The sequence below is a fragment of the Cornus florida genome, unplaced genomic scaffold (assembly GCF_030987335.1).
Source record: "Cornus florida cultivar Cherokee Brave unplaced genomic scaffold, ASM3098733v1 CherokeeBrave_3.0.0_Hap2_Chr06, whole genome shotgun sequence".
In the NCBI taxonomy this organism is placed as follows: Eukaryota; Viridiplantae; Streptophyta; class Magnoliopsida; order Cornales; family Cornaceae; genus Cornus; species Cornus florida.
Genome location: NW_026775576.1, coordinates 77,920,258 through 77,931,795, shown reverse-complemented (window position 1 = coordinate 77,931,795; position 11,538 = coordinate 77,920,258). Strand labels below are relative to the sequence as shown.

Below are 11,538 nucleotides of genomic sequence, written 5' to 3'. Positions count from 1 at the left end.
TTGTTCCTTTTTATTATTATTTTTAATGTCCGTCCTTAATTATCATCAACTTTTGGCTCATTATTCATGGTACGTCGCCATTAAATCTATCTTTCTGGTCACTAAATTTGTTACTGTTTAAACTCTTTTTTCTTTTTTTTTGTCACTTTTGTTGGTGTTCACTAAATTTGTTACTGTTTAAATTTTAAATTATCACATTGGAGAGAAAAGTAATTGAAGTAACTCAAGTCGTGCATTGATACATAAATTTAGGATACAAAGGCACACGAAGAAGACACAGAAATGAAGTCCTGGGACTGCTCAACTGTTACATTCTTGACACGTCCACTAATGGTACGTACTAATGTGGCATTTTCACACCATGCCTTATTTGACATACAACCATACATACACATACTTGATTACTTTGTACCGCGAACGAGTACCATTGGGGCAGGAGTCATTTAGTTTTCGTAGGATTCGGTTTCACCAGCACCATGTCCAGGGTGACCACCGTGGCCAGGTTTGCCATGTCCATGTCCTTTTCCGTGTCCTTTTCCGTGTCCATATCCGTGCCCTTTTCTATGTCCATGTTCGTGATGCTTGGCCTCCTCCACACTCTCCTCTGTAAAATATAATTAGTTTCAAAATTAGTTATGATCCTGCCTCTTTAAAAGATAATTAATGAAATCCTCAAATATATTTTCATTACTAATAACTTACTAAAAGATACTAATTAGGAAAAGTACAGGGTGCTCAATAGTTTACAATATCATGCAACATCTATAAATGTAACATTCAATATTGATATATCTAACATATATACATAACAAATAAAGTTTACAACAAATATACATTCATACGTACGTGTGTGTGTGTATATATTCAATGGTTTGTTGAGAATGTGTGAGAATAACATTTGCCCAAAAAAAAAGTGTGAGAATAACGAATCAGTGTACGTTCATTGCCTGGTTATATGTGCATATATAATTATATATATGTGTGTGTGTGTATATGTACTCTATGTGATATCAAAATAAAAAGGAATGAACTACTCACGTGTTTGGGTTGCCTCAGCTACGTGGGAGGAAATGACAAGCATGACAGCAAATACAAGACCAAGAAAAAGAAGCGAAGTCTTGGAGTAAGCCATCTTGAATTGAATTGAAATGAAGAAGATGAAGTTAGTAGCTATATGTGAAATGTTCTGCTCAAGGGATGGATGAGAAGTGCATGGTGACTCCCCCTATTTATACACGTTGGGAGAGAGAGATTTAGAGAGAGATTTAGAGAGAGAAAGAGATCCACCTAGGGGAGTATGATAATGCTGACTTTTGATACACAAGAATCAACATCTAGAGTGACACAACACTTCATCAAATACAATTGAAAACAAATTATTAATCAATTACTCCATATATATTTGGAAGCGGCAATTTGATTGTAGTAGGCCAAGGGTGGTCCCATATCTACTCATGTCTTTATTTTTTCAAAAGAATAGTAGATGAAAATTTTAAATTGTTCAGAGACTGTTGGGTTGGTAAGAATTTTTTATTTTTTATAATTCTCTTAAAATATATATATAATTTTTTTATTATTATTATTTTTTTTTTGTTTAAGTGACAGACCAAGCAAGTCGGCTTTTTATACCCTAAACAATTAAAATTAAGGATGGCTATCCGTGAAAGAAAATACATTTTTGTAGCCCATGGTAATCTTCCATCACATTGGACCTACCACCATGTGATTCTAATATTTGGAGATGTATAGATATGCTTTGTTTCTTAGTGCAGTGGTTACGTAAAGGGAATTATCAAATGAGATATTTCGTGCCAGATAACTCCGAACAAAATCTAAAAGTAGGGGTAAGTGAGGAGTGGGACTTGGACAACACTGTGTGTGTGTGGGTGGGAAAGCCTGTCATCTTCGATTAGGGACGGACCTACCGTGGAACAAAGGGTGCAATTGTCATTTTATTTCATCCTTATCTCTAAATTATCATGTTATGTCCTCTCACGGACCACTTTCGAGTTGTCTAAATTTTCATACAATACATGTTTTAGTATTAATACCCAACCAAATTAAGGCATATAGTATTTGTGTATGTATATGTCATATCTGACGCCAATGAGTCCTAATTAATAACGGAAGGCGTCTCACATGCTAATCACTTAATAAGTGATCCAGGGGTGTCGCATCTCATCACGTGATTTGGTTTTCAAGGTTACGTCCTCTCTCACGTCAGTCTCTCTCTTATGCATTTACATTCTTTGTGATCAACAAAATTTTTCTAAAGGAAAAGGGCGCCAAATGCTTTAAAAGTGAGAAGTGGTCGAAAGATTGGGATGATTTTGGCCTATCCATGCTTTTAAAAGTGAAAATTATGATCAACCTTAATTTTTCTAAGGGTCCGTTTGTTTGCTAGATAGAAATTTATGATAGAAAGTAAAAATAAAAATGAAAGAAAAAAAATCAAGTTTTTATTATGTATTTGATAAGTATGAAAATTTTTCAAGAAATTTATGAGAAAATATGAATTTGTTAATTTGGGTAAGTTGAAATTGAAAAGAAAGTGATTTTACTTACCAAAACTACCCTTATATTAGTTAAAATTTTAAAAATAAATATTATGCAATGAATGATAAAAAAAAATTATAATAAAATAAGGCAACGAATTTTTAGAAGTTGGATTAAACATAATTAGAGAGCAGAGGCTCAACTAAATATTAATATTTTTTTTTTTTACTTTTCAACCTCCAAATTAGATATTTTATTTTTTCGTTATTAATCACTATTTACGTCTTATATTTAAAAAGATAAACCTATCATTTTTTCTTTTACTTTTTTTCCCTTTTAGTAAAATAGGATAGGTGTACCAATGAGTCAATGGCCTAGCGGTATCAGAGGAACAAAAAAAAAAAAAAAGATTGTTTCTTAAAAATACTTGTTGACACCTCACAAAGTCACAAAAGGAAAATTATACAAATAAGTTAGTTGGATAAAATAGAAAAGTCAAATAAAAGAGACTCTTTTCACGAGAAAATATTCACTCTTTTTACGGTAAAATAATATTTTTTCATGTTTTGTGCATGTAAATTTTGGGAGAAAATAGACAAACGTGGAAAATTAAATATTATGTTTCTTTTATTTTTCTTTCTATCCAAACTTTAAAAAAATAAAAAATAAATTTTTTTTTTTTTTAATTAATTCCACCTAATCAAACGAAACTTAAATAAAATGACGTCAATGCTTTTAAAAGTGAAAAGTGGTTGAAGGATTCTAATCCATGCACGAGGAAGATAAGGAAACGCGCTAGATATATATATATATATCTTTTGTCAAAAGTTTCACATGCATATATAATTAATTATGTTAATTTTATTGCAATCTTCCTAATTAAGTTGAGTTTGTTAAAAAGAGACCAATTTTGACTTAATTAACGTGCATGTGAATGTTTGTCAATTTGATTTTTTTATTTTTTATTTTTTTCACTCCCGCTTCTATTACAGTAAGGAGTAGAACGGACTCAGGATGTTACGCGAGGGAGAAAGAAATGACCCGAACTTATCTTTATGTCTAGTTGTCTTCATCACTCTTTAAAGACTTTTTTTTCTTAGGATCAATATGTATTTATGATTGCATTGTATCTATTTATAATTGTACTACAAGAACATAACTTTTAACCTTTGTGTTTTTTTTTTTTTTTTTTTGGGTGAATGCAAAAAGTCCACAATTACTACCGCGTTCACACCCGTTTGGAAAGTGTACTTCAAATAGGACGTCATGCATGACGCATGAAGTAATGGCCTTTTGCTTTCGTTGTTTCAACATTTTCTGCCTGCCCACCACACTCACAGCCCACAAATCACAACATACACTTTAATAAATAAATATAAGATAAATGGAAAGAGGAATGATAACACTTGCCCAAAGAGCCCATTGAATCAGAGTGACGAAAATTTCTCCATTTAAGCGTAAGTAATGATAAAAAGTTCGAGAGTATAACATCAAATAATGATATTATTTTTATTTACGTAAATTAATTAGATACATTCAACTTTAAATTTACTTATTATGTATCATTATTTTTTAAGTAATGCTCGATCAGTCACATAATGCATTTAATGGATGAGAGGTCTTCTTAGGTTCCATAACTAAGCCAACTCCTTTTATTTATATATATTATTATTTAAATAAAAAATAATTTTTAGACGAATTTGTGTAAGCACGTGATCATGAGATTAATTCGATGTATAAATTGGAAAACTCATTGGTAATGAATTATTTTCTATCTAGCTTATTCCTTTTTTTAATATTATTATTTTTTATTTTTTGAAAAAGAATAGGCTTAAAGTTTGTGATTATGAAACTTCACATATTATAGAGCAGAATAAATCTATTACTTAAAAAAAAAAAAAATTGTTTTTGAATTTGAAACTCACACACAGGGGCGGAACCATGTGTGAGTTAACCTGGGCTATAGCCAAGGTCCAAAAAAAAAAAAAAAAAATAACATTAGTATTTCTTATCAGCCATAACCCAGCCCAATCAGCCATAACCCAACCCAAGCTACCCAATTCATAATAAAACGTAAATGATAAATAAAGCACAGGCCAAAAACTGAGCCCAAACAAGGCCAAACCCATTAGGCTGGACCAACCATGATAAACCAATGGACGAATTGTAGCTTGAAACAAAGACATACTCTAGGAACCCATTTCTAGATTCCTCTAAATGTAAAGATATTGTAGCCCATTTGTCTCCTTCCCAATTCGTTCTCTTTGACACTCACTTATCACTGAACCCAAAAACTGTTTTGAATTTCTTTCATTTTGCTTTTGATTCTTATGGGTTTAGATTCACTGTTAGATCTTATTGCGTTTTAATTCGCTTGCTTATTGGTTCCAAACTTAATGATGCCGCTCTTGTTTTTGATTTGGTTAATTGATTTGAAGCTTCCAATTTTGTTTAATGACACCAAAAATAGGCATCTTGAGATAGCCATTGTACTGGTGAATTTGAATACGGTGTCCGAGTCTGCTCTTAGCGGACATTTGGATTTATTGATACATGTCTATTGTACTCAATTCAAATTCACCAGTGCAGACTTGAACACCGTATTGATTCTAGTGTTTTACATCAAACCTGAGTCAAAAACTGAAATTAATTGTAATTAGGGATTTTTCATATGCTGCCTCGATTTACCATTATTTAAATGTTCATCGATATTGTTGTTGTTATCGTTATCATCTTCTCTGTTTGAATTTTTTTTTTTTTTTCCTAGTAAATCCTCTGCTTTAAATTTTTTTTTAGCCCCGCTACTTTTAGATTCTGGCTCTGCCCCTGCTCACTCACTCACCATTTCAAGTTGTCTATTATATGCTCAGAAATAAAGTGAGTGTGAATTTTGCTCATTTCGAATGTCCTATTTCTCACATGCACATAGTGAGTTTGCGATCGAGTTTATGATAGAGAAAATATAATTACTATTTTCTTCAAAAGTTTTTTTGTTTTCTCTATCCAAACTCTTAAAGGTTGATTTCTATCATTCAGATAAAAAAGTTTTTTTTATATAATAGTGATGTTTGGACAGTGGGAATGCCTATAATCACAACTCAAATTTAAACTCAAAATTTCATTGGAGTTTTGGTTATTATAATTAGGATAAAGTGTAAAAAACTTTCAAAACTATGTTCGAATTTACAATTACCCTGCTCCTTAAAGCATATTTTGTTCATAATATCTCCCGAACTATTGTATTTTTTTTGCAAAATGTTCCAACACCCGACTATTTTTTATTAAATGGCCATAATACATTTTCTTATTGAATTACACTTAATTTATTTTTCTTATTGAAGTAAATTATGAAAAAAATTCATAAGATTCTGATAACATATTCTCCATTAAATTTGCATAAATTTACTATTTATTTTTTAAATTAATTTTTAAAATAAAAATCTTAAGTAGAAAATCTTAAAAATTTTAATGTAATTTCTTATTTTTTTCATGAATATATTGCATGAAAGAGAATGTATTTTTTATATAATAATTTCTTAAATTTTCATGAATATATTGTATAAGAAAGAATGTATTTTTTTATGGTAAAAAAATTTAAACTAAGTATAATAAGTTTTATTATAAATAGTAAATTTTAATAATAAGTTAATCATAATTGGAAATGGTAATTACAATTTTTTTTATGATAAATTGATACTAATAATAAAATTATGGTAAATGATATAACTAATATTTAGATGAGAGAAAAGAAATAAAAATAATTTAATAAGAAATGATAAATTTAATAAGAATGGGTAAAATATTATTTTATAATAAGTTTGTCATTAATTACAATAAATCGGAGACAATTTATAGTTAAGTCATTATTTGAAAAAGGATAAAAATTCAATCCTCTCTCTTTCTTTCTTTCTTAGTTAAATTGATTGACGAGAATACAAAATGTATTTCATTAAATTCATTGCAAAAATGAATTTATCAAAGAAAAAAAATTACATGAACAAAATTCCTCTTCTTTCCTCCTAAATCCCAACTCTACTTCCTTTTGTCATAGGGTCCAAATCGCCTCACAACCCTTTATATAGCCAAGAGGCCTACAATGAATTGCAATGATTTATACAAGTTTCTATCCCACAATAACGAAAATATTTTACAAAGTATAGAGAATATTATACAAGTATTTACCATTCAAGTATCTAGAATATACTTACCCAAAAAAATGTATTTAGAATATACAAGCCATGTAGACAATTTTAACTTTGATTCTAGAACACTCCTAAACAGTATTTAAGATATTTAAAAGGTAATAATTATTTTTTTAAAAACGAATTTCATATAAGTATTTATACAATTCAAATGTCTATAAAATAATTTTTTTTTTCCTGGCAATAACAAAGCAACAAGGAGAAAAGAACAAACAAACCAACACACAACACCCCAAACAAACAACTAAGAAGATAAAACCAAAACATCTCGCACAACAAGATCCACAATCCGAGGGAAAATAGGATCCAACACCCGATCGGCTCCCACACAGTGACGAGATACTTTCGCAAGGGCATGAGCCACTCGATTACCCGATCGTCGAACATGAGATAATGAACTCAGAGAAAATACCTGAAGCTCCGCCTTAATATCAAAGCAAATAGGCGCAATGTCAATAAGACATGTTGTACCATCAACCATGGCATCAACAACTACCTTTGCATCAGATTCAAAACACAAAAAATTGTTATCCAAAAGACCAGGCCCAAAAAATAGCTCGCTGAAAAGCAAGAGCCTCAGCTACCGTTGCCGACGATGAAAAGAAAGGTTGAAACACCACCGCATGAAAAATAGTTCCGTGAAAATTACGAAACACTACTCCACCACCTCCAAAAGAAGAACCCTTAAGAAAGCTTGCATCAAAATTACATTTGATCAACCCCTGCAAAGGAGGCAACCAGCAGGCAGAAGAGGACGAAGAAACATCTCTACCCAATTTTTTGCATTGGATTTTAGCCTCCTGAAATTCCCAAAAGCACGCTAAAGCCTTAGCAACCACCTTCCCCAGGCTCCATAGCACACCCTCAAACACCATTCAATTCCTAGCCTTCCATATACACCAAGCGCAAAAAGATACAAAGCCTAGAGCAATAGTTTTTTCAGGCAAGGAAGCAGCCCCGTCCACCAAAAATCGCCAACCATCCAAGAAAGACTGAAACGTGGCAGACGAAAAATCAAATCTGAGAGGGGACAATTTCCAAACCTATAGAGAATGTGGACATGTGAAAAAAAGATGCACAATAGATTCCGCTTCCAACCCACACCGTGGACACAAAGGAGATGCCATACATCCTTAAAATAGGAGTAATGAGCTAGTAGGCAAAGCATTATGACAACAACGCCACAGAAAATGCTACACCTTGGATAAAGTTTTGCAACGCCATACTGAATGTCAAAAGAAATTATCCGTTCGGGCTATAGAGCTATCAAAAAGAGTAACATCAAGATGATAAGCAGAGCGCACAGAGAATTTTTCGATCAACTCAGGTGCCCAAATTTGAACATTTGACTTATCCCAATGACTGAAATGCATTCGAGATATTGCTTGAACTTCATAAGTAGGGAAAAGCTATTGTAAGACATCCAACTTCTAAGTTTTATTATGCTGATTAATCAAATTAGCTACAAAACAAAAGGAAGAATCAACTTGTGGAGATGCTAATTTGTGAGGAAGCTCAAGAACCCAATGGTCTTTCCAAATATGTATAGATTTTCCATTTCCAATCAGCCACCTCAATCCTCTATTAAAAAGGGCCTGGGTGGACCATATACGTCGCCAACCCCAGGAAGGATTTGACCTTGGGGAAGCCTCCAAGAACGAGCACGAACGAAAGTATTTTGCCTTAAGCAACTGAAACGCCAAACCTTCCTATCGGACTTGAAAATTCCAAGCATGCTTCACTAAAAAGGCCAAATTGAAAGCCTCTAGATTCCTAAAACCTAACCCCCCATGCTTCTTACTCTGACATAAAGCATCCCAGTTAATCCAGTGAATAGATCGAGATTTTTCTTTTTTTCACCACCAGAAAGACATAATTTTTTGCATCAATCAAGACACTAATGTCGTGGAAGTTTGAATGAACCCATCATATACGTAGGTAAGGCATTCAACCCAGCCTTAATCAAAACTTCTTTCCCACCAGCAGAGAGCATGTTTGCCTTCCATGAAGTTAACCGCTCTTACATTTGAGATGAAAGAAACTGAAAAATATCGCGCTTAGACAAACCACTAATAGCCAGCACGCCTAAATATCGAGCATGTAATCCTTCCTCCTGCAGACCCAAACACTGGCTTAGGAATCGGCGCAAGGAATTGGGAGCATTTTTTTAGAAAAATATAGAAGATTTAGCAAAATTCACTTGTTGGACAGATGCCCGCTCATAATTGGCCAAAATTCTCTTCAAAGTTAAGACTTCAGATTCCACTGCTGCACAAAAAACAATGGAGTCATCCACAAAAAAGAGATGAGAAATTGAATGTGCATCCCTACAAATTTGGATCCCTGTCAGAAGCCGTGCTTGTTGTGCTTGAAAAATAGCCAGAGAAAGTGCTTCAACACAAATTATAAAAAGATACGAGGAAAGCGGATTACCCTGGCCCAGCCCCCGTGCAAGATGAAAAAATCCAACTGAGATCCCGTTGATTTTAAGAGAATAAGTAACTGCAGACACACAAGCAGAAAGCAGTTTTAGCCAATGAGAATTTAACCCCAGCCTGTGCAACATTTGAAACAAGAACGCCCATTCAACCCGGTCATAGGCTTCACTCATATCAAGTTTTAGAGCCATAAATGCTTTCATCCCCTTCCGCTTATTCTTTAAGTAATGCAATATTTCATGAGTGATAAATATGTTATCCGTTATATGTCGACCTGCAAGAAAAGCACTTTGGGACTCGCTGATAAGGAACCAATGATCCCTTTCAATCGTCATGATCTTAACAATAATTCGATAAGAAACATTACATCACAATATGGCCTATAGTGGGAAACAAGAGTGGGGGACTAAATTTTAAGAATCAACACAATATTGGTATGATTAAGACTTGACATCACATGACTAGATTCAAAGAAACTAGAAATAGCTCCAACAATATCAGATTTAATTACCTCCCTACATTTTTTATAAAATAGCGGCGTCATCCCATCAGGTCCTAGAGCTTTAAGAAGAGCCATAGAAAACACAGTCTACTTAATTTCCAACTCTGACGGAGCTTCTAATAGAGCTGTATTCATCTCCTTAGATATTCGACAAGGGACATAACGCAGAAATTGATCAATATTTGTAGGATTTTGATATTGAAATAATTGCTGAAAATATCTCAAAAAAACAGAATTAACAGTGTCCTCCTCTTCAACCCCATGATCATTTTCATCGGTAACACCAGAGATCATATTCCGGGTTTTTTGTCCGTTTAGTAGTGGCGTGGAAAAATTGAGTATTCCCGATTACCAAATTTCAGCCATTAATTCCTAGATTTTTGTTTCCAAAAAATCTTCTTTGCCAACCAGCAAGAACTTAAGAATTTTTCAACCTTATCAACCTCTGAATGATCATAATCAGAAGTTCTTGCTTTAAGGTCCCGAAAACTTCGTTCCGCTCTATCAACGTCAACTCTGGAATTATTATTTTTTAGTTTGGCCCATTGTATGAGAGCAGCTTTGCAATTTCGCAATTTTTGAGCCCACCCATATTGGCGAGAACCACTAACTAGATTAGACCAAACAACAGCAATAAGGTTAGCACATTCATCATCCAATGTCCAACGAGCATCAAAATGAAACTAGCATTTCTAGGATGAAACAAGGGCTGAAGCTCTAAAAACAAGGCAAATGGTCAGAGCCCACAACTGTAATATATGATAATTTAGCTTTAGGGAATAGAGAACACCAATCCTCTGTGGCAAGAGCCCTGTCGAGTCCTTGAATATTAGTCTGTCCATCTCGTTGATTATTCCATGTATATGGGAATCCCACATATCTTAAATCCAATAATTCACACCGTTCGAGCAAAGACCGAAAAGATCTGAGGTGCAGACCTGTTTTACCCGTCCACCACACTTTTCAGATGCATGAAGAATATCATTAAAATCTCCAACAAGTACCCACATTCCAATCCACAATTTGGCCTGTTGCTCTAAATAATGTCATTGCATCGCCCGCAGACTATCAACTGTGCTAGCATATATAATGGACAAATTCCACTACGGATGATTATCTGGGAAAATTACAACAGTAATGTAGAACCGCGTCTTCTCCAACACCTGCAGCTTAACATTATCAATCCACCAAAGTGCCAATCCCCCAGCATGACCCACCGGTTCAACCAAACAACCATGAGGATAGCCAAGCATATTTTGTAGAGATGCAAGGCGACGCCATCCATTTTTCATTTCAAGAAGACCAACAATATAAGGAGAAAACTGACCCTTTAGGCGTTTGTATCATGAGATAACCGACCCTTTAGACGTTTGAGTTGCTGGATAGTCAAAGAAGATCCCAGACCTTGACAATTTCACACTAAAATTTTTGGTTGCCTGGTGAATTGATCAATCTTTGCATAATTCCTTACATCATCCGGCCGTGGTGTTTCCCGAAAAGAACTAGGAGGAGGAAGAGATATGGTAGGAAGATATAGATACCATGTAACCATTTTATGTCAAAACAGGCATGTTGAAATTGATCCAAACTTAATTCTAAATCAAAATTGATTACCACAGTTTGACTCCAGGCATCTTGAAATTGACCCAAACTTAATTCTACATCAAAATTGATTACCATAGTTTGACTCCTTTAACTATACTCTTGTAATAATAGCAATGAATATTCAAATAATTCTTAACTAGGCTTTATTTTTCCTTCTTGTCATAATACTAATAATATTAACCTTTATATTAATTTGATAATAACAATTATATTAGGTATACCATCTGATGAACTAGTTGGTAGAACACCAAACTCCCTAACTCATTTCCAAAATTACTCTAATTTGCCATTTAAA

The 11,538-nt window shown here is 33.5% G+C and overlaps 1 protein-coding gene across 1 annotated transcript; it reads right to left on the bottom strand.

Moving 5' to 3' along the window:
* Positions 1-213: 213 nt before the first annotated feature.
* LOC132312212 (uncharacterized) lies at positions 214-1,212 on the bottom strand. The gene is made up of 2 exons (XM_059810487.1): positions 1,039-1,212; positions 214-604 (listed from the first exon to the last, which is right to left on the bottom strand). Exons 1-2 carry the CDS (start codon positions 1,130-1,132, stop codon positions 444-446), a joined length of 255 nt encoding a protein of 84 aa, XP_059666470.1. The 5' UTR covers positions 1,133-1,212; the 3' UTR covers positions 214-443.
* Between the last annotated feature and the right edge of the window lie 10,326 nt (positions 1,213-11,538).

Excerpts from the sequence above, each read along its gene's own strand:
- LOC132312212 (XM_059810487.1), bottom strand. The coding sequence starts at position 1,132 with ATGGCTTACTCCAAGACTTCGCTTCTTTTTCTTGGTCTTGTATTTGCT. Across the intron at positions 605-1,038 it reads AGCTGAGGCAACCCAAACAC|AGGAGAGTGTGGAGGAGGCC; the intron begins GTGAGTAGTTCA and ends TATATTTTACAG.